This window comes from Misgurnus anguillicaudatus, chromosome 12 (genome assembly GCF_027580225.2).
Source record: "Misgurnus anguillicaudatus chromosome 12, ASM2758022v2, whole genome shotgun sequence".
Classification (NCBI taxonomy): domain Eukaryota; kingdom Metazoa; phylum Chordata; class Actinopteri; order Cypriniformes; family Cobitidae; genus Misgurnus; species Misgurnus anguillicaudatus.
The window spans coordinates 39,793,803-39,819,329 of record NC_073348.2 but is presented as its reverse complement, the minus strand read 5'-3'; the positions used below and the strand labels follow the sequence as shown (position 1 = coordinate 39,819,329).

Sequence of the window (25,527 nt, the reverse complement as noted above, 5' to 3'; positions counted from 1 at the left end):
TCAACTTTTATTTTGCCCACTTCAGTTTATCTACGTATGCTTTATGGGTGTGGAGGAGGGACTTTTATTTTGAAGTGCCGCTTTCTGCCAGCTAGCAAGTTTCTTGAAAAAATCCCTCGCATAGTTGTGAGCTCATCAAATGTCTTCTTCCTTTAGTTGATCACAACGACTTCCTAAAACAAATATTTATTAATACTTTAATTTCTCTGACAGCTCCATAAAGGCACGTTTATCTATTTAAACGAATAATTGTAAAGTCATTGTGATCTGTTTAGATTAGATTAGCTGTAAACGGGTTAGCTTCAGTTTTGGCTATTTCACACAGAGAAGGTAAGAAACGACACTTTCTGGAAATATTGAGAAGTATTTTATATTTACAAAACTATGAATGATTTAAACGAGATGGTGACACTGACTGTGTTAATAGCGTGATATTTTACGGATAACTTGACAGCTAAACAGCTGTTAATGACCAGCCTGTTGATATTTTATAGGATCATAATTACACGTCAGTATAATGAACAGAAGATATTTACTAATAAAACTTTCCTTTCCAACCTCTTGTGATGATCAAATCCAGGATCCTATCCAGACGTCATTCATATCCTTGTTTGTTATGTAGGGTGGTGAGGCTTATTAGTGGTTAAAGATCCAGATGAAGGTTAGGTTTAGATCTCATTATCTATCTTATCTCACAGATGATGTGTTATTGTTGCAGGTCCTGTCCAGAAACATCATGAGGCTTTACAGTCTGAGTGTCTTGTATAAAGGTTCAACGAAAGCCAACCTGCTTAAAGCAGCGTATGATCTGTCATCATTCAGTTTCTTTCAGAGATCCAGGTGGGTTTGAAACCTTTGGTTGTTAATCTGTTCTTAAAGGGACAGTTCACCCCAAAATGTAAATACCCTCAAGTCATCCTCTAGATGTATATGATTTTCTTCTTTTAGCCAAACATAGTGGAGTTATATTAAAGGGACCATGGCATGAAAATCTGACTTTTTTCCATGTTTAAGTGCTATGATTGGGTCCCCAGTGCTTCTATCAACCTAGAAAATGTGAAAAAGATCAACCCAGTAACTTAGTTTTGGTAAACCATTTTCTACAAGCACATGAAAAAATATGTAGTTGAAATGTGGCTCTTCTTATGATGTCATAAGGAGCTCTTATTATAATAATACCGCCCCTTAATCTGCACTATCCAATCACAGCACTGCCATTTAGTGCAGAGAAAAGCACAATTGAGTTTTAATTGCAACAAACCACCATCATTGTGACCAGTGTTTGAATTTCACACCCAAAACGGCACATTTTTGCACACACCTACAAAGTGACAATTTAACATTCTATAATAAATTATTTATATGGCATTTTGAGCTAAAACTTCACATATGTACTCTGGGGACACCAAAGATTTATTTGACATCTTAAAAAAGTCTTGTGCCATGGCCCCTTTAAATAATATCCTGGCTCTGTGATTAAATAATACTTTATTATCTTAGAAACATAGGAATGTAATGCCACTGGATAGTGCCCCATTTTTGGAGTACCCACCCATGAAAAAAGAATCCATACAGTTTTTAAATGTCTTTCGATTTTAAACTTTATAAATTACGCCCGTGGGTTATAAATAATAGGAATATCTGAAAATTTGGGGGAATTAATGAAAATAAACTGGGAATTTGAATGAGCGCAAGTATCATTATTTCATTATATCATTATAGTATCATTATTTAAACAAAGAACAATTTATAAAAAAAAATGTTTTAACAATAACACTACAAGTCAAAAGTTTGGGGTAGTTTTTCTTTCCCTTTTTAAAACATAATAAAAAAAATTGACTTTGCTTGCATGTCTGCTTATGACCAAACAAAGTGTTTATTTATGTTTGAATATGATATACTTTATATAAATTTACAAATAATTCCCATATTGGAATATTTCCAATTGCTGCTTTGCAACCCTAATGCCATTATAAAGCTGAAAAGAGTCAAATATGATTTAATATAACTCTGACTGTGTTTGACTGAAAGAAGAAAGTCATAAACACCTAGAATGACTTGAGGATAAGTAAAATATGGGCTAATTTTCATTTTTCATAATGCTGAAGTAAAATATGTATGTATGTATTTGCAGTGTACAGGAATTCATGACATTCACAAGCTCGCTGATTGTCGAGCGGTCAGCGTTAGGAAGTCGAGCGTCTGTTAAAGAACAAGGTCAGTGATGATGACTCTGATTGGAGCTGGGATGTTTAATTGTACTTTGTGCAGGATGAAGAACTAGTTATTAGCTTTACTATGTAATTACTGCACAGAATGAGTCAGCTGTGCCAAGAAATCACATTTGTGTTTTGTTTTTCACAGAGTATTTGTGTCACGTGTACGTGCGGAACGACAATCTGAGCGGGGTTGTGATCGCAGACAATGAATATCCCTCTAGAGTCTGTTTTACCTTACTGGACAAGGTATGTTTGCCTTAATGGACAGAGAAAAATCTTTTCTGATTACAGATGCTAGGCCTTCTCAAATGTATTTATTATTCATGTTAAAATATAAGTGAGATGATTATAGCAAGTAAAAGTGAAAACCGGTTTGTGATTGTCTTAAGGTTTTGGATGAGTTCTCCAAGCAGGTGAGCGGTATAGACTGGCCATCTGGATCTCCTGCCACTATTCAGTACACGGCACTGGACAGTCATCTTGCTCGATACCAGGTGAGTTACACACCCGTTAACATAAAGTAATAGTTTACCGCAAAATTAAAATGAGCTCATATTGTACTTACCCTCAAGTTATCCTAAAGGCCAAAGTATAGTCCCGTTTTGAGGGTCTGCATCAGAAGAGTGTACGTCTTTTCAAACCCCACGTACATTGTACTCGTAGGTTGCGCATGCGACTACAGGAGAATGTATTATTTAGCCCATAAGATGCATTGCATGCATTTTGTTGCATTGCGCATGTGTCGAACATCTATGTACTGGTATGAGTCAAATAAACGATGTGTTCAACCATGCTGGTATGTTTGAGTACACGTAAAATAACAGACTATACTCTTAAAGGATTAGGTCATTTTCTTAAAACCACCATGTCATCCAAGATGTTGGTGTTTTTCTTTGTTCATTCGAGAAGAAATTGTGTTTTTTGGGGGGAAAACATTCCAGGATTTTTCTCATTTTAATAGACTTTAATGGAGGTCGCGCTGGCACGTCACAGGACCGGAGATAGACGAGAAGTTGTGGTTTAAAAATGCATATTTTTATTTTTCTTGTCAAAAATGACAATCGTTTCGCTAGATAAGACCCCTATGCCTCGTTTGGGATCGTTAGAGTCCTTTGAAACTGCAATTTTAAACTGCATTAAAACTGTTAAGTGTTTGGGTCCATTAAAATGAAAAAAATCCTGGAATGTTTTCCTCAAAAAACATAATTTCCTTTTCGACTGAACAAAGAAAGACATCAACATTTTGGATGACATGGAGGTGAGAAAAAGGTGACTGTATCTAGATTTTTTTTTTTAAGAAAAAGGACTAATCCTTAAAGTGTATGACTTTCCTATTTTAGCCAAACACAGACTCGGAGTTATATAAAATAATATCCTGAGTCATTTCAGCTTTATAATGGCATTGGATAGTGGCCCACTTTTAAAGCTCCAAAAAGTGAATAATATAACTCTGAATGTGTTTGCATAAATGACTTAAGGGTAAGATATGGGTAAAATATGGGCTAATATTAAAATTTTATGGTGAAGTAAAGGCAAAGAAAATTAATTTAAGTGAGATTTGAGTTTTTAAATATATATTCATATTTTATTTGACCTTTAATGTCTTGATCTGCAGAATCCACGCGAGGCAGATGCTATGACTAAAGTACAAGCCGAGCTGGACGAAACTAAAATTATTTTGGTGAGTTGTGATATCAACGTTTCAAAACAGTAATACCGAGTTGTTCTGTACCTTCAAAATACATGTCATTTTGTTTTGAATTTTTTAAAACATGGCATCTGTATTGAATTTAATATCTGTTTCCTCTAGCACAACACAATGGAGTCTCTCCTGGAGAGAGGAGAAAAACTGGATGATTTAGTGCAGAAGTCTGAACATCTTGGAAATCAATCAAAAGCTTTTTATAAAACGGTCAGTACCTGAGACATGGCTGCTGTATGATCAAATGAAATGGCGTAGCCCAAAACACCTTAGCAAATATATTGAAATATTGTTCTTCAGTAGATGTGGTTCTTGTTCAAATGTGTGTAACACTCGGTGTGTTTTGTATTTTCTAGGCACGCAAGCAGAACTCTTGCTGCGAGATCATGTGATCGCAATGAAAATCTATTCAGAATGGACTCTACTCTTGTTTTCCTTATTTTTCCTCTCTTTCTCTTGAGCCGGTGTGTCCGGCGTGCAGCAGTCATAGTAAACACATTCACACACACACATGGAGAGAACCGATACAACGGTTTACAATAAAAGGCTTGGGAGGGGACTGATTTCCCATAATGCACCACACTTGCAGTTTTGATGTTGTTTGAGGACTTTGTTTTCTTCTGAGTTCCTTGAAGGGTCTTGTGAGCGCCCTCGGCCGTTCCTCAGGGTCAAACTCAAAACTGGACTGAAGAAAGCATGGAGGGGCCTGAGGTTTATGTCCCCGCTGTGCCTTACTTTAGACAGCAGTGTGTTGATATTAAACAGATATCGAGACTGTTCATTAGCCTTATAAGTGTAGGACAAGAGTGAACATGCTGCAGATTCAATTATTCAGCTTTGGCCATTTTAAAGCGCCTTGTAGTGTAAAGTGAAACTGTAGCGTGAATTTCTATTTTTAATTGTAAACGTGTTAAATATTCATGTGTTCACTTGGATTTGAACGACTGGAGTGGCTATGATTTTTGCAAATCTTCAATGTTGTGCACAGTGTGTAAGTGACTGACCAAATTCAATGTTTCTACAGTTCTGTGTACAGTTTTTGTCTTAATGTAAATAAATATCTGAATCATATCGGCTTTGGTTACTTTTTCTTATGTAAATGCACATATGAAACATTCCTGCAATATTTCGATTGGATTAAATCATGCATTATGAATAAAGCTGGTGTTATGTCTTTTGATAATGAGATTTAAAGTGTGGTCTGTTGTGAAATCAGTCCCCTGACTCTTGTGTTGTGTTTATGCTTGCTGTCTTTTATCGGGAGTCTCGCTGGATCTCACAAATCCTGTATTTAGTCTTAACAATGCTTTGCTGCTAACATACTAAGATTTGATCTGTGAGTCCTGATTTAAAGTCAATGTTTGTCTTCTGGAAAACTTTAACGGTGAGTAACTGTAGCGTCTGGGTAAATTTCACAAAATCTGTCCAAAACTTTTTATTTTTTATTTCACTCCAAAATCAAAATATATTCGAGTTTTCATAAAGAAAATGAAGCCTATTTTAACTGGAAATTTATGTTATTATGTATTCATGTTATTATATACTGCATTCTTAAAAGATCACATCTTAATCGTATTGAGAATCTAATGACAATCACCAGTCAGATATAATGTCAAATAATAAAATGCACATCTAAAACAATTGCATAATAATAACAATACTGTGCTTAATATCACAATGCATAAAAAAACCATATTGGTCCCTAGCAGGCTTCATTTCTTCATGATCAAGTCTCTCTTTATATAAATCCAGAGGCTACAGTTTCTTAAAGTCATGCTTTTAAAATGTTCAGACATTAATGTTAAAGTTTTTATAATACTGTACTTCATCTGAGGTGGGTTGAAATGTTTCACTCCATTGAGTGTTGGGTGTAAATCTTTGTACTACATTGGACGATGAAAGTGTGACCAGAGTATTTTACAGGTGTTATGAGTAAATGTGTATTGACTTTAGGCAGCTTCTCTCTGCCCTCAGTAGTGTACAAGTGAACATTTACTAACTTATTCTTATAGAGGAAAATATCTTGATGCCTTTCTCTGGTTAATGCCAAATCATTACTGGATCAGTTCGCTTGGCAAAGTGTTTAGTGATGTTTAATGCAAAGTATACCCCTTTATGTTTATTAAATGTACTAACATAATTCAATGTTGGCCAATAAATATTTGGCATTCATAAAATATTTCTCATACAATCAGTTTTTAAATCAACAGTCTAAACCGAGCTTCTGTGTGATCAAAAACTGTAGCGTTGAATGCAGACTGAGCCTTTATAAACTACTCATAAAAAAACAATAAAAAATGTTCAGTTCAATTGTTAACACATCTTACCAGTTTATAGTGATCAGAAAACAAACGTTAAAACACGCATTACTGTTCATACTATGCAAAGTCCACTTTTACAAGGTGTTTGAACACAATGGCCCACTTCAAAGCAGTCTCATTAGATATGCCATCTTAATTCTCTTACCAATGTGATGTCACACTGATAAAGACCCACCCACAGCCACCAACAGTTCTGTATGGCCGCAAGTTGTCTGCCGTATGAGAAACTATTGTCTCAGACTTTACACACGTGAAATACATCTATTTTAACCGAAAGCACTCACTGTCTGTTTGTAAGGTAGTGAGGAGTTGTAGCTCATTTGCATTTAAAGGTACAGGCATTAAAATTGTTTTTGCTCCCACCCATAGGGTCATTTTGGACGTGCTATAATAAATAATCTGTGGGGGATTTTGAGCTGAAACTGCACAGACACATTCTGGACACACCTTAATGAGACTTAAACACCATTTACATAGAAACTTTGGATACAGAAAATTCATGTAAAATTGTCAGAGAGACTTCGGTGTGAACTCAAACACATAAACACATCCCGTAAATGTTACCTCTCACAAAAAGGACCTAGTAGCATTGTCGTAACATTCACGAAAAGCATTCTGTGTAAAAAAGACGCGCCGTAGTGAGGACAAGTGTGTCACAAAAACCTACCAAGTGCAGGACTTTAAATACGTCACATGTCTTTACCGGATCTTTATGGTTGGTTGGTATTTGTGTGCATGCACGCAAAGATTCCAGAAAATTATTGCAGGGTTCCCACACTTTAGTTAACCTCAAATTCAAGGACCTTTCAAGGACTTTCCAGGTCCAATACTATCAAATTCAAGGTCTAAATGTGGGGACACATTTTAAGTGAGAGCAATGTTACATTGTGTTACCTTTTAAGATACATTGTTACAGTTTCCTTTTGAGGGAACTCGCGCTGCGTCACTGCGGTGACACTTTGGAGACGCCTCCAGGGGTAAGTGCGTCTGAATGTGTATATCAAATTCAACCAATGGTGAGGCTTAACGACAAAGACAGGGTGACACAGGAGCCAGGAAGTATATCGCTATCTGAAATATTGCCAAAGATGGCGTTACAGGGACGCAGGAAGTATGGCAGAGGAGATGCAGCGTCTCGTTCCCTTCTCATGGAACAACAGTTATATACATAACCCAAGACGTTTTTATGTGTCAAACACAACTGGGCAAAAAAGCATTTTGGTATAAATCAACATTCACATAAAGACGATATATATAAGCATTTAAAGCGAACAGTTTAGCACGTGTGCTTAAAAAGTCTAGAAGTTTTATGATATTATCCTACACTACACAGGGAATAATATAATTTTTTTTTTGTTGCATAAAATAGATTCAAGCACTTTCAATGACCTGTATCTATGTATGAATATTTTCAAAAACTTGCCAGGGCCTTGAATTATTTCCCCCAGATTCACAAACTTTCAAGGATTTCAAAGACCCGTGGGAACCCATTGGCAGTGTGAAGGAACCAAAAAATCCAACAATCCCGGACGCATTTCCTATAATTTCTGTGTGAAAAAGACTTTATATTACATCTTGTAAAAACGGACATAATAGGTGCCCTTTAATGATTACCCAAATCATAACACAATGCATTTTCAGTTGTTTTAGTAATGGTGAAAGATACAATATTACAATATCCATAAAGAGTATTTCACACATACAGCGAGAGAGAAATATTGAGTTTATGTCTGATTCAGACAATCTTCACAGTCTCTGAATACTTGTCAAACCGGTCTCATTTCTGTTTGTTTACAAAATCTCACCGTTTAGTTTTTCAGTACACATTATCTCAATGTCTCTTTGAATTTGTGGCCTGATGTCAGCTCCTGGAAATCTTCTGCCATTAGGATTTCTTGGCTTTCTTCTCTGTATGTTTCTTCTTCACGTAGCGGAAACTCTTGAGTGGATTTTTGCTTCTGAAGTTCTTCTACAAACAAACGACAACACAAACAGCATTTGTTTCATCTCTTTTCTATGTACCTTCAGTCATCTTTTGCTACATTTTATAGTTTGTTAATTACTTTAAAGCTGCTTCTCATCACAGTGGCTCCTTTTGGCTTTTGCTTTCGTTTTCGTCTGTTTAGAGGATTGACGAGACTTTTCAACGCAGCTGGAACTGAAACAAACAGAAAAGAAACATTTAATGACATTTCAATGCATTGATGTCCAATATTTTAAAACCCGATTAGCCGCCCTTACTTAGGTAATCTGGTACGTTTTTCAGGTGAGGTTTGATAACAGCGGGGTGAAGATCTTTGTCGTGTCGTAACAGCTGGAGATCTCTGGGATTGTCTTCGAAGTACGTCTGCGACAGATGAAATCAGTTAAATATAAAAAACAATCGAAAGCAGAAATGAGTTTTATTATGAACAGAGACCCTCGAACCTTCAGCTTTTCTGAATTCAACAGCTCCTGTTTGATCTCCTTCAGTCGAGCTTCTTTCACTGCTTGTTTCGTCACAGACCTCATGGCATCCTGCAGGGATTACAACACTTAACTTCAGATAAAACAAAAAATTGAAGTGTAGTTTAAACTTAAACACGATCTGCTGACAGTCGTACCCGACATCTGTATCTGAACGCCTCGATTTCCTCCATTTTAAATCCGTATGGTTTTAGCACACAATCTGTGTTGTCTCCAAATACAGAAGAAAAAAGTTTGGTGGTTAATGCTGTGAAATAGTCAAGTATTGTTTTCTGTTTTACAGATTTCCAGATAACAGATTTGTTTATACATTTAATAACACTTTTAATAATAATTTAACCTTTTGATGCAAAAATATCTTTATCTTTCTCACACACAGGAATTTTTTCAGAAGATACATCAACACTTTCATCAGCTATGTTGAGTTTGTTGTAATGAATAGAGCTGTCACAAGGATTAAATAATCACCGCAATGATTGCACATCTCTTTAAAAAACACAAGGGGGAGCTGCAGAGCTTGTTTAAATGAGACCGTATCAGATGGCGCTCCTTAGCTGACAGTGTAACGCAATACATTACAAAGCTATTCAATTTAGTAGATGCAAAACTTGTATGTATGAACTGCCAGGAAAAACATACATTTCCAAAACAGCAATTTTAAATTTTGGGAAGTGAAGGATGCTATTCTTAAGGATCTGTAAGGAATTGATTTTTTTGTATGCACTACAGACATAAGACAAAGATTTAATTTAAATAATCACAACAATGTGTGAAAATTATAAAGGTCACCAATGGTGGTTTTGTTGTATGAATGGCTAGCTGCGTTAGTGCAACTAACAATAATTTCATAATCGATTAATCGGGCGATTGCTTTTCGATTAATCGCTTAATCGGATAAAAACATAAATATATTCAATTAGATCTTTCACTCATCTATTTACATGTAAAAGTGTACTTCTGAAAGTACTACAGAGTTTTACTAATATAATCTTTTTTGATTTTTATATTTTAAACCTCAAATAAAAAAGTTTGATCAGCTTTTAAATAGTAAAACATCTTTAAATAGTAAAACATAAATAAACAAACAAACGTATCTAGTCTTCAGGGATGTGCTGGTGAGGAAATTTTGCCACATATTAATAAACTCATTTTAATATTCAACTTCAGACCTTGATGAGAATTAACATTAATTGTTATTAACAAAATAAATAAGCCATTGTGATATAAAAGTGATATACATGCATTGTTACAGTAATAAAAACCTTGATTTCCCCGATACATTAAAACAGATTATTAATTTGTGTTTCAATAAAATTTTTGTGAAAAACCAAACCAACAAAAATTGAAAAATAAACAGCTTGACCTGTCTGACGGTGGTGCATGAGCATGTGATGACACACCAACTAATCGATGATGAAATTCATTGACAACAAATGTCATTATCAGGTTTTATCGATTAGTTGTTGCAGCCGTACATCAGGAACATTAAAATATTTAGAAATGTGATGAATTATATATCACGTTTTGGTAATATAAAGTATTATATATTATTCTGTATTTTTCCTCATACAGGGATACGGGATGTTGTGCAGTTGTATGTTTTCAAACATCGTCATCATATGCTGTTTTAATAAAGTTTACTGACTTTCATGTAAATGTGTATTCCACTTGGTAGAAAATACTGATATATTTATTGTATATCACCAATCGTCATATGTTTTGCATATATATATTTCAATGTTTACCTCCAATGAGAGCGTTCTCCACTTCTGTAAGCAGAAGAAGTTCTGTGTGAGATATGAAGGACAGAGCAGTGCCAGGTTTGTCCGCACGAGCCGTTCTGAGGAGAACCCAGACAAATTCAGGATTGAACTTTTACTTAATACTTCTTTTCTCTTTGCTGATCTATAACAAATATTATTTGTGCTCACCTGCCAACACGGTGGATATAAGAGTCGACTGATGTTGGGAAATCAAAGTTGATGACATTAGAAACATTGTGGAAGTCTATGCCCCTGGAAACACCGTATTCCTTATCTTTGCCTCTGCGGGGAAAAAATGTATCGCCTTCAACACACCAAGTAAAGCTACTTTCCTTCATGTTAAAATGAATTATAAAACGTTATAGTATTTTAGTAAGGTAATCTTACTTTCCGCCTTTTCCCGATTTCTTTTTATTCCCTTTCCCCTGGGATTTCTGGGAACTTGTAGCTGGATCCTCAAGTCCGTGTTCATCTGTGGCGATGATGTAATCATAGAAACCCTGATTAAACTGAGAGATGATGTGACACCTGGAAAATAATACAAATTAAACCCATTCTTTACAATATATTTGTAAATTCTGACATTACTAACGTTTCTCCACTCAAGTGTCTTGGTGACATCAACAAAGAAAAAAGTTGTTTAAAGCTACATTTTGAAGAATCAGCTGATGTCCGAAAATGGGAAAAATTGCTTTCATCTGTCAATAGCGATTGGAGGCCAATATATTTGTATGCATCTACTATCTGCTTGTTTCAACAACGAAAACAATTTCTACATTTTAAAGACTTTATAAAAGCTTTTTTGGCACCTGGAATGAACTGGCAGTTCAGAGTTCAGGACACAAGCAGGAATGCTAAACTGCTCCAGAAACAGTTTGAGTCGATAACATCGCTCCACAGCGCTGACAAATATGAGCGTCTTTCCTCGCACCAGGCCGAGTTTCAGGAGGGTGTAGATGAGCAGAAACTTGTCCTCTTCCTCACATTTCACACTGTACTGCTGAAGCTGTGACCCGTCCGGCAGCTGTGAACCCTGAAGCTTCAGCGTAACGGGATTATGGAGGACGAGCTCTTTCAGGGCTTGAACATCTTCATTCAGTGTGGCGGACATGAGGAAGGCCTGGTATATCTTGGGTAGATGACTGAAGAAAAGTGAACAAGAAATTACGGTCAAACTGCCTTTTATAAAAAGTATTTTGACACTTAAGTCACAATGAATCATGTCTGTATGGACTACTATTATTTGATATAAAATATCAAGCAACATCTTTAACAAATCAAAGTGTAGCTATATGCCACGTACCACAGAAGGCTTTTTATGTCATCTTCAAATCCAAAAGAGAAGAGCAGATCAGCTTCATCAATGACTAACATCTCTAATGAAGAGTTCAGCACCAGGTTCTGAGCATTAACATGAGCCTGAACCCGAGATGGCGTACCAACCACAATGTCTGGTTTCTCCATTAAAATGGGCCTGTAGAGGATTTACATGCACTCAGAATCATCTTCAACTAAGCACAGGTTTATCTGTCTGATATACAAAATACTTCATGAATTATTATGTTTGAACTGCATTTGGTTAAAGATAGCTGTACTCACTTCTGCGCTGATAGATCCGCTTTGCCGGAAATATCCGCAACTCGAACATCTCTGCTGCAGTACGCCGTCAGCTGTCGGATCATGGTCTGGACCTGCTGGCCAAGTTCTTTGGTTGGGACCAGGACTAGAGCTCGAACCGCCTGTTCACGAACCGTCTGTCACAGTAAAAACTTTATAAGCAAGTCATCCAAATAAAGATCACTTTATTTTATTATAATAATAATAATTTAATTTATTTATAGGTGCCTTTCATGACACTCAAGGTCACCTTACAGCTTATAATAAATCATTACAAATACAGTGTACAATGTATACCAAGACATAATAATAACAATAAAACATTAATACATGTGCTTTCAAACATATGCCTTGTAGGTGAAAATTTGTCTAAGGGGGAGTAAATAAATTATAAAAAGGAGAGGGCCCAGAACAGAGCCTTGGGGAATACCAGCGGTGACCTTTGATGTTTCAGATCTGTAACTTGGTATAAGTGGTACAAATTGGGTACGACCAAAGAGATATGACTTAAACCAATTTAGCCTGTTTCACCTGTTTGGAGGTGAGGATTCGCTGGATTAGTGGTACTGCATAAGCGGCTGTTTTTCCTGAACCGGTCCGAGCTCGGGCCAGCAGATCTTTACCCTCCAGTGACAGTGGAATGGCTTTCTCCTGGATAAGAGTGGGCTGAGCCCAGCCCAAATCTGCCAGGGCCTGATATAAACACACACAAAACCTCAGCATTAAATCATGAATATTCCTGAAGAAACTGATCACATACTAGTAACGATAACATACAAGCCACAATGAATCATGGAAAACAACCATTTATTTATTTATTTATTTTATGTAACAATTTTGGTATATTTGCCAAGACTGGATAAAAGCGAGGCTTTGTAATTAGGGGCTTTTAGTTAAAAATTGCAATCAAAGTAAACAAAGTAGCATGTCGCTCACTAAATACAAAATACATTATCTTTTTTGATGATATAGCTCGTGACACGTGAAACAACTGCTTACGTAGATGCCAACCAAATTAACCGAAAAAATACAAAGGCAAAACCAAATAATGAAAATAGTTAACTTAATATCGTGACTTGGTTTATTCTACGCAGACATGACAGTGCTCCTATTACAGAAACACGTAACTGTACATAATATTCAGTCACCGGTCAGTCAGACAGTACAAACAGACTTCTGGCACCGTGTCATCGTATATTTCTAACGTGACAGATGTTTATAATAAATTATTTTACCTTTAACAAACGATCATCTAAACCCATCTCATGAAACTGCAGCTTGTCCTCCTCCATCTTCACACGTGTGTTTGCTCGCACTCTCGCAGAGTGGAGAGTGAAAGGATGGTCTGACGTTAGCAGCGCCACCTGTGGCACCGGAGGAGAACTGCAGGTCAAATAAAATTCATTCAAATTCTACAGTCTACGGAGAATAATAAAGCTTTTGGTATTTTTACATAAACATTTATTCCATGTTTTAATGTTTTGTATGGCCTCTTATGTTATATTTACAAGAAAACGCGGTTTAAGGCGTTTAACCGTTTCACCTGTAGTTACAGCAACTGACCGACGGAGGCCGCTGATCCATCAACTGCCCGTTTGATGAACTGACACACGACAAACAAAAGCATCACCGTGGAAGAAAAACACAACACGGATACAAAATACAAGTAAGTTTGTGTATTTAAATATCACATCACATCATTTAACATCTATTTAAATAGATCAGACCTAAATAATAAAGGAATATAGCCTTAAGATGTCGCTAGCGTCATACACACAAGTAACGTTACATATCAAACATGGCACACCACCAAACATACCACTGCAATCAGCATTTGCATTGAATAACATTTACTCTATTTCATTCATTTGATTTTTATTTGTTTTTCACATTGTCTTATACACTGTCTCTCGATGCATTTAGAATACTTTGTTTTTGCATGCAAAGAAGAAAGGAAATTCTGATATGGACACTCAGGTATACAGGATTAGATTATAATATATTTGATTGTGAATAATGAAAAGATACAGTTGCTTGTGTATTGTTGTGTAAATGCTGAATGATGCTGTGTTCAGATGAGGCAGCGGGTGTTTACTGGTGTGGTCACACAGATGCAGGAGCATCATGGGATTGTGGATAAGGAGGTTCATTTCCCAGTGAGGTTTGTGTCTCTAATAATACATTTACATTCATTTACATTTATGCATTCGGCAGACGCATTTATCCAAAGTAACTTGCGTTCAATGAAGTATCTTTTTCAAGATGTGAGCATCCCAATGCCCTATATATATTTACTTTTCACTGGGATTGCTGACAATTATGTCTCATAATGTGATCTCATTGTGTGACATCCCCTTCCCTTAAAATCGAACCCAAGACCTTTGTGTTTCGCTCCACCAACTGAGCTACAGGATGATTTCATCGTCCAGTAAATGTGTCAGGTGTTTATTATGTGAATATTGGTGTGGTTGTGTTACAGTGTTGTCGTGGGTCGTGTGCCGGTGGTGGGTGAGAAAGTCCTGGTGAAGGCAGTTCAAGACCCATTAAAATCCATCAGCTGGACGGCTCAGAGAGTTCAGACTCTTAATGGACAGGTTTGACAGCCTGATCACTTTTACAATACTTTGCTCTATAAATTTGTTAAAGGGGCCATGGCATAAAAATCTGACTTTTTCCATGTTTAAGTGCCAATATTGGGCCCCAGTGCTTCTATCAACCTAGAAAATGTGAAAAAGATCAACCCAGTAACTTAGTTTTGGTAAACCATTTTCTACAAGCACATGAAAAAATATGTCGTTGAAATGTGGCTCTTCTTATGATGCTCTTATTATAATAATACCGCCCCTTAATCTGCACTTTCCAATCACAGCACTGCCATTTAGTGCAGAGAGAAAGAGAGAGAGAGAGAGAGAGAGAGAGAGAGAGAGAGGAAATAATTGATCACCCAAATGAGTTTCAATAAGGGATCACCATTATGGTGATCAGTGTTTGCATTTTATCAGCTCATTTGCATTTAAAAGGACACACCCAAAACGGCACATTTTTGCACACACCTACAAAGTGTCAATTTTAACATGCTATAATAAATTATCTATGGGGTATTTTGAGCTAAAACTTCACAAATGTGCTCTGGGGATTTATTTGACATCTTAAAAAAGATTTGTGACATGGCCCCTTTAAAAAAGTATTAACAGTACTGTGTGTGACAGGGTCGCGTATATCGAAATTACCAAAATATTGCAAATGTGCATGGTGCAAAATGCGTATTGCAATGGTTTGCAATGACGGTAATCATTTTAATACTTATTTAAGTATAAGTTATGTATAGTCAAAGCTTTAGGTTGATGCAGAAAGCAGAGGGACTCATATGACAGAGACAGGAATGCTTTCTTTTCCCAGAAACAATGTAGAACATGTATGTTGATGTATAATTTCTAAGTTTTTTAATATTTATATTTTTTTTATTAAAATTGCTAATTGTATATCACATCATTTAGTTATTGCATATTGCATTTTTGTCTTCTTTATAGTGCAACCCTAGTATATGAATTACAACATAGTATATATGTACAGTAACTTACGTAATACAGTCAAGAAAACAATCCTCTGCATACATTTAATCCAGTTCAAAAGTATGATGATAGTCTAAAAACTGTATACTTAGTTTTACAGTTTATTTTTGATATGATTTAGGATTTAAAATGTGTTAAAGTTTTGTTTAAAAAAATTTAATTTGTTAAAGTTTTGATCTGTTTTTGTTGAGATATTGAACAGATATTGAACAAAGAGTGTTTTTTTTAACTATTTTACTGAATGATGACATTGTGAATGTAAAATGGGTCTTTCATGTTGATCATGATTGTATGATTGTTGTGTTTCTCTCAGCCCTTTAAATCTCCTCCTCCACTGTTGCCGTCCATGTCAACAAATCCAAAGCCTGGAATTCTGGGAAACAAACCACAACCGCTACTGAAATCTCCCAAAATCCCACCACTGATTCCCAGCATGCAGCCAAGTCCTGGTATGTGACGGACTGATGCAAGATCCTGTTTGTTTTTCTCTGTGACGTTGTGATCATGTCCCACGTGTCGTAATGCAGGTGGTATGATCCAGATGTCCCATCACCAACAGATGCTGTGGAACGGCCCTTTTGAAGGCTGGAGCGGGGGGAGAAAGAGACATTCGGAGGTCATGGGTGGACGCAGAGGCGGGCGCTGGTGAGTATATGTCCATTTTACATTCACAGACTGCTTTTAAGAAACTCAGATCCGAAGATCCTTCAATACTTTGCGCAGTGCACATGCATACTGTATGTAGGCCTGATTTCAAGAACTGTTTTGTCAACCTTGTGTCTTTGTTGTGTCTTGTGTCATGAAAGGGATGACAACAGTGGAGGGCCGTGGGGAGCAGACCCCGTCCACCAGAAGAGAAAAAGATGGAGGGCCGTCTCAGAAGAGGAAGTGCCCAAAAAGACCGCCTCTATAATCACACACAGCAATCCTCTTTTCTCCTGTTTCTCCAGAGACACGTAAGTCTGTGCACTATTAAAAACCAAGACTAAACCATCAACTCATCCTCGTGAAGTTTTTAAAAGAAATAGCTCATGCAAAAAATGTAATTTTGACATGTTTTTACCTTCATGTCTTTCCAAACCCCTAAGATTTTTAAAAATCAATGATGAAGTTTAACGTCTCCTCGTGATTTTTTTATAGCCAGTCCTGTGACCCTCTGGAGCTACAGCGGAGATACCCACATCTCCAGATGCCCTCGAACCTCTTTCATCTTCAGGTGTCCTGGACCGAGAGTTTCCCACCGAACCAGCCTCTGCGTCTGATGGGTCCGTGTCTGTTTCACGTGGGGTCACACCAGCCTGCGACCGAAACAGTTGCGAGCGACTCGACAGATTCCATGTTCACTGTGAAGGTACGAGAGAGGCGCGCACGTCACCCCCTCCTCCTGATTAATAAAGTGTCTGAATGAACTCTGATGATGATGATGATGTGATTCTGTTCCCTTTTCAGGTTCTGTTACTTTCAATGCCACATCTTGAGGACTTTTATTCACTGTGTTGTAAACTATCAAAAGACGGTCAGACACAAAAGGAGTCTGTACATCCAACCACACTACTCAAGGTAAGAACGTTCAGCATCTGCTTGAAACAGCTGAACTGCCGTCACAACTTTTTAAATAACATGCACATAATGCTTTTATTATAGAGGCCGTGTGATAGGGAAAAAATGAACTGAAATTAGGTACGCACCAAGCCGACGACTTTAAAGGATTAGTCAATTTTCTTAAAAAAAATCCAGATAATTTACTCACCACCATGTCATCCAAAATGTTGATGTCTTTCTTTGTTCAGTCGAGAAGAAATTATGTTTTATTTAGGAAAACATTCCAGGATTTATTTCTCATTTTAATTGACTTTAATGGACCCCAATACTTAAAGGATTAGTCCATTTTCTTAAAAGAAAAATCCAGATAATTTACTCACCACCATGTCATCCAAAATGTTGATGTCTTTCTTTGTTCAGTCGAGAAGAAATTATGTTTTCTAAGGAAAACATTGCAGGATTTTTCTAATTTTAATGGACTTTAATAGAACCCAACATTTAATACTTAACTCAACACTTAACAGTTTTTTTCAACGGATTTTCAAAGGACTATAAACAAGCATAAGGGTCTTATCTAGCGAAACGATTGTCATTTTTGACAAGAAAAATAACAAATATACACTTTTAAAGCACAACTTCTCGTCTAGGTCCGGTCCAGCGCGACCTAACGTAAATGCGTAGTGACGTAGGGAGGTCACGTGTTACATATATAAAACACATTTTTGCGGACCATTTTAAACAATAAACTGACACAAAGACATTAATTAGTATCATACGACATACAACAATGTCGGAACAGTCCTCTTTCAACACACTTGTAAACACTGGGGCAGAGTTTCGCGTTCGTCTTCTGTGACCTCTTGACGTGGTGACGTATTGCGTCGGGTCACGCTAGCACATCACGACCAGATCTAGACGAGAAGTTGTGCTTTAAAAGTGTTATTCGTTTTGCTAGATAAGACCCTTATGCCTCGTTTGGGATTGTTTATAGTCCTTTGAAAATCCATTGAAAAAAACTGTTAAGTGTTGAGTTAAGTATTAAATGTTGGGTTCTATTAAAGTCCATTAAAATTAGAAAAATCCTGCAATGTTTTCCTCAAAAAACATAATTTCTTCTTGACTGAACAAAGAAAGACATCAACATTTTTGATGACATTGTGGTGAGTAAATTATCTGGATTTTTCTTTTAAGAAAATGGACTAATCCTTTAACAGCTTTAATGCAGTTTTAAATTGCAGTTTCAAAGGACTCTAAAAGATCTGAAATGAGGCATAAGGGTCTTATCTAGCGAAACGATAGTTGGGCAACTTTACCCAAACGTACCCAACACGCAGGAATTTCAGCCGAGCTTACGATCTGTGCTGCTCAGTTGGCATCGGTTTGGTGTCCCTATCTTAACACAATCTTAGCCCACTTATAAGTTTTTGAAAGACTTCTCTCTCATCTTATTTTTTCTGTGTGGTGTAGTTCTTGTTGATTGACAGCGGAGGAGAACTGCAGCTCCCAGGAGGCTCCTGGTCACCTAAAGTAGACGGAGCAAACCCTGGGAAGGACAGCCAGACTCTGGTCAACACCGCGGTCCGCTGCGTGAGGGATCAGACCGCCCTGGACCTGTCAGCCTGCACACAGTGGTCAATCTCTTACTATATCCTCATTTACTTCATTTAAACTATTGATTTCAAGTCTATTTATTTACATAAAGTAGATGTATAATGTGGTCTGTTCAACTCTTTCACATTATCTTCAAAGGCACCGGATGGCCGAGCTAAGATATCTGTCTGAAGGCAAAATGGAGACGGTTGTGGTGTTTTTGCCGGATGTGTGGACTTTAGTGCCGACAGAGAAAGAGTGGACGCAGTTACAGCAAGAACAGCAGGTACAGATTGTTTAATATAAATATAATACATCAAAGATATCTAACAGCTCACGTTGCTGTTTTCTTGTAATTCAGGATGATGAATCGTCTCTTCCTGACGTCCCGTCTTTGGTTTTTAATCCTGCGGCTGGTCTGAATCTGTCTGTGGTGAGTCTGTCATCATTGTTGGAGTCACAGACCTCTCAGGCGAGAGACAACTATGAGGTGTGTAACTTTATTCACAAGCCTGCTGTGTTGCAAATACTAGCGTGAGTATGGAGCATGTATAACAATTCAAGATGAGCTGATGATAACAGGTGAGTCTGATGGTGGAGCTGTTCAGCGAGATGCTGCAGAGGGATTTTGGACTTCAGCTGTATCAGTGTCTCTGGAGTCTGCCGCAGGGTCCTAGTGTCCCACCCGGTTCCCAGAAAGAGGACAGCAGTTCATCTACGGTAAAATGCATAGTACATGATATCACAATCAGGGCTGGGTGCTATGGCGGTATATTCAGTTATCGTGTAATAAAATGGCAGATTTTTTCTGTGTATTTTGTGCAATGTAAATAAGTGGGTATGGCCAACTCGGCACTCCTGCATGTTAGATTGAATGCGACAGAGGAATGTGAAATAACAAATAAAAAGGGTAATTTATGAAATCTTGCTCTCTCTATGCAGCTGAGTCTACTGCATGCAGAGGTCTCTTGAAACGCGCATGGAGCTGTGCCGCCAAATAGAGCAAGCACTTCCCGCACGTAAAGTTTCTGAAGACAAAACTCGTGACACGTGTGCAGCTGGAGCGATGTAGTTTGACAGTGTTAGCTCATAGTACACACATCTTTGATCAGAAAGACGAGAAAGAAGCGCAGTAGTTAAAATGCAAGTGTACTGCTACGTACACACCAAAAACAAAGCATTGCGTTACCTCGGTCTAGATTATTCGTGGGATTTAACTTCATGTCATGCAAATTTTTTGCTGGAGTTGAATATTTTCAACTTGCGCGAAGATGTGTTTGATGTGAATGGCGCATGTTCTCGCGGGCAAATGCGGCACCCAATTCGTGTCATTCCCATTGCAATGCGCGAGATTGTGTCTTTTCGTGTCTATTCGCATCTTTCTGCGTCTATTCACATCTTTTTGTGATTTTCTGCATCTATTCACGTCTTTTCGTGTTTATTTATGTCTTTTTAGGTCTATTCACGTCTTTTCGCACCTATTCACCTATTTTCGAGTTTTTTCGCGTCTTTTCACGTCTTTCTGCGTCTTATCGCGTCTATTCATGTCTTTTCGCGTCTATTCACATCTTTTCGCGTCTATTCGCGTCTTTTCACGTCTTTTCGCGTCTTTTCACGTCTTTCTGCGTCTTATCGCCTCTATTCACGTCTTTTCGTGTCTATTCACGTCTTTTCGCGTCTATTCACGACTTTCTGCGTTTTATCGCGTCTATTCACGTCTTTTCGCGTCTATTCACGTCTATTCACGTCTTTTCGCGTCTATTTGCATCTTTTCACGTCTATTCGCCTCTTTTTGTGATTTTCTGCGTCTATTCACGTCTTTTCGCGTCTATTCTTGTCTTTTTACGTTTATTCACGTCTTTTCGTGCCTATTCACCTTTTTTCGAGTCTTTTCGCGTCTATTCATGTCTTTCCGCGTCTTATCGCGTCTATTCATGTCTTTTCGCGTCTATTCACGTCTTTTTGCGTCTATTCGAGTCTTTTCACGTCTTTCTGCATCTTATCGCCTCTATTCACGTCTTTTCGTGTCTATTCACGTCTTTTCGCGTCTATTCACGTCTTTCTGCGTCTTATCGCGTCTATTCATGTCTTTTCGCGTCTATTCACGTCTTTTCGCGTCTATTCACATCTTTTCGCATCTATTTGCATCTTTTCACGTCTATTCGCGTCTTTTTGTGATTTTCTGAGTCTATTCACGTCTTTTCGCGTCTATTCTTGTCTTTTTACGTTTATTCACGTCTTTTCGCGTCTATTCTTGTCTTTTTACGTTTATTCACGTCTTTTCGCGCCTATTCACCTCTTTTTGAGTCTTTTCGCGTCTATTCATGTCTTTCCGCGTCTTATTGCGCCTATTCACGTCTTTTCGCGTCTATTTACATCTTTTTGCATCTATTCGCGTCTTTTCGCGTCTATTTGCATCTTTTCACGTCTATTCGCGTCTTTTCGCTATACATTTACTCTGTTTGGTTTGTGCATATTCATACTTGGTCATTTTACATGCCTATTTTTAATTTAATGTATGCGTAAATATAACATACAATGCATACTATATCTTTATAAACCTACATAATAAATAACTGTAACTGTGAAGATCTTTAGTGCATTTTCATTTTAACAATAACTTTAACTTATTATATTTTTAAAACCGAGGTGAGCATTTCGTTAAAAGCTAGTAGGTAATTAGTGAGTGGCAAATTTCTGTAAATTTGCATATTTCAAAAACAATATAAACATAAAGCTGAAAAACATATATATCGGAATATACCATTACCGTAAAAAAAAAAGAAATGGATTTTTGATTATACCGCCCACACCTAGCATCCATCATATAATCAGTCCATTCTGCCCTACAAAGCCAAAGCGCAGTAACTACGCATTTGGTCAAAATTGAGGTTGAAATTGTACAGTCTGTTTTTGAGGTCTCACGCTTTGTGTCTCTGCAGGAAGACGAGGCGAAAAAATCTGACAGCAAGAAGCAAGCGAAAAAGAAAGGAGTGACGGACTCAAAGAAGAGACAAGGAAAACAGGCGGATGAGCAGGGAGACACAGATGAGATCTCATTGAGGGATGAGACAGCTGAGAAGCAAACGGGAGGAGGAGACGCTCAGACCAGCAGCGCATCAGACAATCAGACTTCCAATGTAAGACTCAAATCATAATGCGTCTTTATGTAAGAGTTTCTCCTCTGAACATCACTCGTTGGTTATGGTTTTAGGATCGTCCGCTGGGCTGGACTGCAGAACTTCCTCGCATAGTTCTTCTGGCCTGGACGTTCTTCGATCGGCAGTTAACAGGAAGTGTCCGTGAACAAGACCTGCTCAACATCCTCCTGTCTCTTGGCCTGTATCTCAGTCCTGCTCAGGTTGGGTGTATTCTGAGATTTTTTTACCAATCCTATATTTGAAAGAGTTTTTGCAGTAGTATGCATACTGAGTATACAATATTGCATAGTGACAACATTAAATAATTGATAGACTCATTGTATCATCAGGCACTGGATCTGGTCAGAAAGACAGCGCTCAGTGGGGTTTGTGTCTACAGAAATCTTTGCAGTCGCTGGACAGACACGGATCACGCAGATGACAGCATCAGTGCTAAAGGTGTGTGTGTGTGTTTGTGGGATGATACCCATTCGACCAATACACACGTGTGCTCTTTTGTAACGTATACCTGTTTCTCGTAGGTAATAAAGAGATGTTGCCCGGTCAGCCGTGCATAGAGAAAGGCTCTGCTCGGCGCTCCTCTGTTAGTCAAAACACAGATGTGGTGAACTACAGAGGAAATGTTATTAACATACCAAACCTGCTGCAGTCTTTAGAGAGCAGCCGAGCGGCCCAACGTGAACTAGAGAAACAAATCGCAACGCTACACTCCAGACTGGGTAAGAGACAAATAACACAAGCACAACGTGCATCCAAGTTTACATTTTAAGCACTAAAGGACAGACTACCACCTAATGACTAACTTAATGACATGTATGTTAAATAAAATGTACACAAAGTCACAAACTTGTCCTCTTCTGTAGCATATTACAGTGGGGAAAATAAATATTTGACACATCAGCATTTTTATCAGTTTATTATGACTCAACTTGTATACTTAAATGTTCTGATTTCTTTGTATGAATTCCATATTTTTCTTGATGGCGACATCTGGTGGAAATTTTGTGTCGATAGCCCACTTAGAAATCCACTTACTGATGAAAATGCTGATGTGTCAAATACTTATTTTCCCCGCTTTATATTATGTATAAAGAAGTACATCTTTGATTATCCAGTGTGCACTAATTGGTACAAAAAAGTACACGATTCCTACACTTGCACACTACATAGTATGTTTGTGATTTAGAGGAAGCAGAGGCGCGGCAGTCGTCTAATCAGCAGGATCAGACCAGACAGGAAGAGATGAAGAGGAATTTGGAGAAAGCCGAGATGCTCAACAAAACGTACGAGAAGAGTTTAAGAGAAAACGCCAGCCAGATGATCAGTGTCATTGAGAAGATGCAGAAAATGGTTGAACAGGTGAAGTTCTTGGATGTCTCTTTGTTTTACGACGCTGATGTTGTTTTTTACATAAATGTTTTTTTTTTATTTCAGACGGCAACTCTTACAACTACACAGGACGCAAAAGACAAGAAGATGTAGATGCCCGGCACGCTGGTTAAATTATAATGCAGTTGTGTTTGGACCGGTGAACAGACCTGTGAAATAAATGAAAGTTTAGTGTCTCTATTTTTTGTTTGCTTTAAGTAAAAGCTTCTCGTCTTTTATTGAAATTGCTATAGTGCACATAGATATGCAAATTAGGTCATAAAGGTTAACCATGACTTAGTGAACTATTTAAAACGGTTTTTATTTTTTAACAAACCAAATGCTTTGTGTATGTTGTGACATTTTATCCAAAATCATTTGGTTGTTTGTAAAGTGTGATTATGTGCTTTATTTATTTAGTTTATGTTGTTTTTTTAAGGCAGCTATCAAAGTATGATCCTTCCATGAAACTGACAATCTCATAAACAAAAATGCTGACACAAAATATATAATCCCATACGGTTTTACCCATTGTCACTTAGTCTAAGCCTTGTCTGTGAACCCGGGCTATTAAGTGTTTTTATATGTACAGTCTAGTATTTAATCTAGACTAAAAGATACTCCTAGTTAAGTTATTCAGGTGCTGAATTGTGTAATCCACTAGTATTTTTTAACAGTTTGATGCAGAGCCCCGCGTTCAAACTCATTTAGTAAATGTACTGTTAAAAAACTTAAACGGAGGTATGAAACTATTTAAATTGGGCTGGTTTGTGAACCGTAAGATATCTTGTTTAGGATGTAATTGGAAAAATTATTAAATGTTTTTGTGTTTTTCTCAGGGACTCTATATGTTCTGATTGCCTGTTTCTGAAAAAATTCAAAGGATTTAATTGTCTTCCATAATCTAAAGAAACGGAATTATTAAAGCGATACATGAATGAAGTTGACAACACATTATATGCCATGTTATGAATTAAATCATGTTTTTTCCGCCTAAAATGTCAAAGTTCAGTAACAAATTTATGGCAAATAAATTTTAAAACCTTATGTCTGAAAAATGATTATTTTTGAAACATTAATAGCCACAGTCCAAATAGAAATACAATTTTGTTTAGGAAATGGATTGTATTCTTTTGTGGGGAATTCCTCCAATATTTCCTTCACGTATGTATATGTTTTTCGCCTAAAACAACATTTCTTGCCATTTTTATATTTATGTGAACACAAAATTTGAAATTTCACCTTGGCTAACGTCCATGTCATTAACTGTAATTAGTTTATGTAAAAATAACAACAATGTTACAAGTAATAATATTTTATGTAAATGTTATAAATAAATAATAACAAGGTTATAAATAATAATATTTGTTTGTTCACTATAGTTATGTAAACATTATGAAAAATAATAACTGTTATAAATAACTATATTTTATATAAACGTTATGTAAAAATAATAATTTTATAAGTTATAATGTTTGTGTGTTTGCTATAGTTATTATGTAAACATTATGTAAAAATAATAACAATCTTATAAATAATAATATTTGTTTGTTCGCTATAGTTACTATGTAAACATTATGTAAAAATAATAACAATGTTATAAATAATAATATTTTATGTAAACGTTATGTAAAAATAATAACAATGTTATAAATAATAATAATATTTGTTTGTTCGCTATAGTTATGTAAACATTATGAAAAATAATAACTGTTATAATAATATTTTATATAAATGTTATGTAAAAATAATAACAATGTTATAAATAATAATAATATATGTTTGTTCGCTATAGTTATGTAAACATTATGAAAAATAATAACTGTTATAAAGAATAATATTTTATATAAACGTTATGTAAAAATAATAACAATGTTATAAATAATAATAATATTTGCTTGTTCGCTATAGTTATGTAAACATTATGAAAAAAAAATTATAATAATATTTTATGTAAACGTTATGTAAAAATAATAACAATGTTATAAATAATAATATTAGTTTGTTCGCTGTAGTTATTGTTGAACTAATAATGTTGCGTTCTAGACAACTCGGATTTAGGATATTTCCCACCTCAACCAAAGTCTAATGTCTAATCGAATAATGTCTGTTATTAAACACTTGAAATTTTTTAATGATACTAGATTGTTTGTAACATAAATGTTTAATGTTACTAAATACTTTTTGGGTGGGGAATCCTTAATCC

At 36.6% G+C, this 25,527-nt stretch overlaps 3 protein-coding genes across 5 annotated transcripts; 2 read left to right on the top strand and 1 right to left on the bottom strand.

The window, feature by feature from the left end:
* Positions 1 to 4,992, top strand: ykt6 (YKT6 v-SNARE homolog (S. cerevisiae)). Its single transcript, XM_055207432.2, has 8 exons — positions 1 to 330; positions 719 to 840; positions 2,135 to 2,217; positions 2,365 to 2,465; positions 2,609 to 2,713; positions 3,835 to 3,900; positions 4,030 to 4,131; positions 4,278 to 4,992. Exons 2-8 carry the CDS (start codon positions 737 to 739, stop codon positions 4,311 to 4,313), a joined length of 597 nt encoding a protein of 198 aa, XP_055063407.1. The 5' UTR covers positions 1 to 330; positions 719 to 736; the 3' UTR covers positions 4,314 to 4,992.
* A 2,823-nt stretch (positions 4,993 to 7,815) lies between these two features.
* Positions 7,816 to 13,478, bottom strand: ddx56 (DEAD (Asp-Glu-Ala-Asp) box helicase 56). Its single transcript, XM_073874604.1, has 13 exons — positions 13,324 to 13,478; positions 12,620 to 12,781; positions 12,071 to 12,225; positions 11,775 to 11,945; positions 11,281 to 11,613; positions 10,859 to 10,999; positions 10,640 to 10,753; positions 10,454 to 10,548; positions 8,846 to 8,919; positions 8,670 to 8,759; positions 8,484 to 8,589; positions 8,306 to 8,400; positions 7,816 to 8,211 (listed from the first exon to the last, which is right to left on the bottom strand). Exons 1-13 carry the CDS (start codon positions 13,378 to 13,380, stop codon positions 8,128 to 8,130), a joined length of 1,677 nt encoding a protein of 558 aa, XP_073730705.1. The 5' UTR covers positions 13,381 to 13,478; the 3' UTR covers positions 7,816 to 8,127.
* Positions 13,479 to 13,649: 171 nt separating this feature from the next.
* On the top strand, positions 13,650 to 24,683 carry ccar2 (cell cycle and apoptosis regulator 2). Of its 3 annotated transcripts, none has more exons than XM_055207434.2 (19): positions 13,650 to 13,754; positions 14,012 to 14,065; positions 14,164 to 14,249; positions 14,568 to 14,682; positions 15,974 to 16,109; positions 16,188 to 16,305; positions 16,467 to 16,616; positions 16,801 to 17,011; positions 17,110 to 17,220; positions 18,670 to 18,833; positions 18,952 to 19,078; positions 19,154 to 19,282; positions 19,375 to 19,512; positions 21,735 to 21,932; positions 22,007 to 22,153; positions 22,283 to 22,391; positions 22,475 to 22,672; positions 23,140 to 23,312; positions 23,388 to 24,683. In XM_055207434.2, exons 2-19 carry the CDS (start codon positions 14,054 to 14,056, stop codon positions 23,433 to 23,435), a joined length of 2,370 nt encoding a protein of 789 aa, XP_055063409.2. In that variant the 5' UTR covers positions 13,650 to 13,754; positions 14,012 to 14,053; the 3' UTR covers positions 23,436 to 24,683. The 3 variants fall into 3 exon arrangements, with proteins under 3 accessions (XP_055063409.2, XP_055063411.2, XP_073730704.1); XM_073874603.1 differs by having other exon boundaries at positions 13,697 to 13,754; positions 14,036 to 14,065; XM_055207436.2 differs by lacking the exon at positions 14,012 to 14,065 and having other exon boundaries at positions 13,653 to 13,754.
* Positions 24,684 to 25,527: the final 844 nt, after the last annotated feature.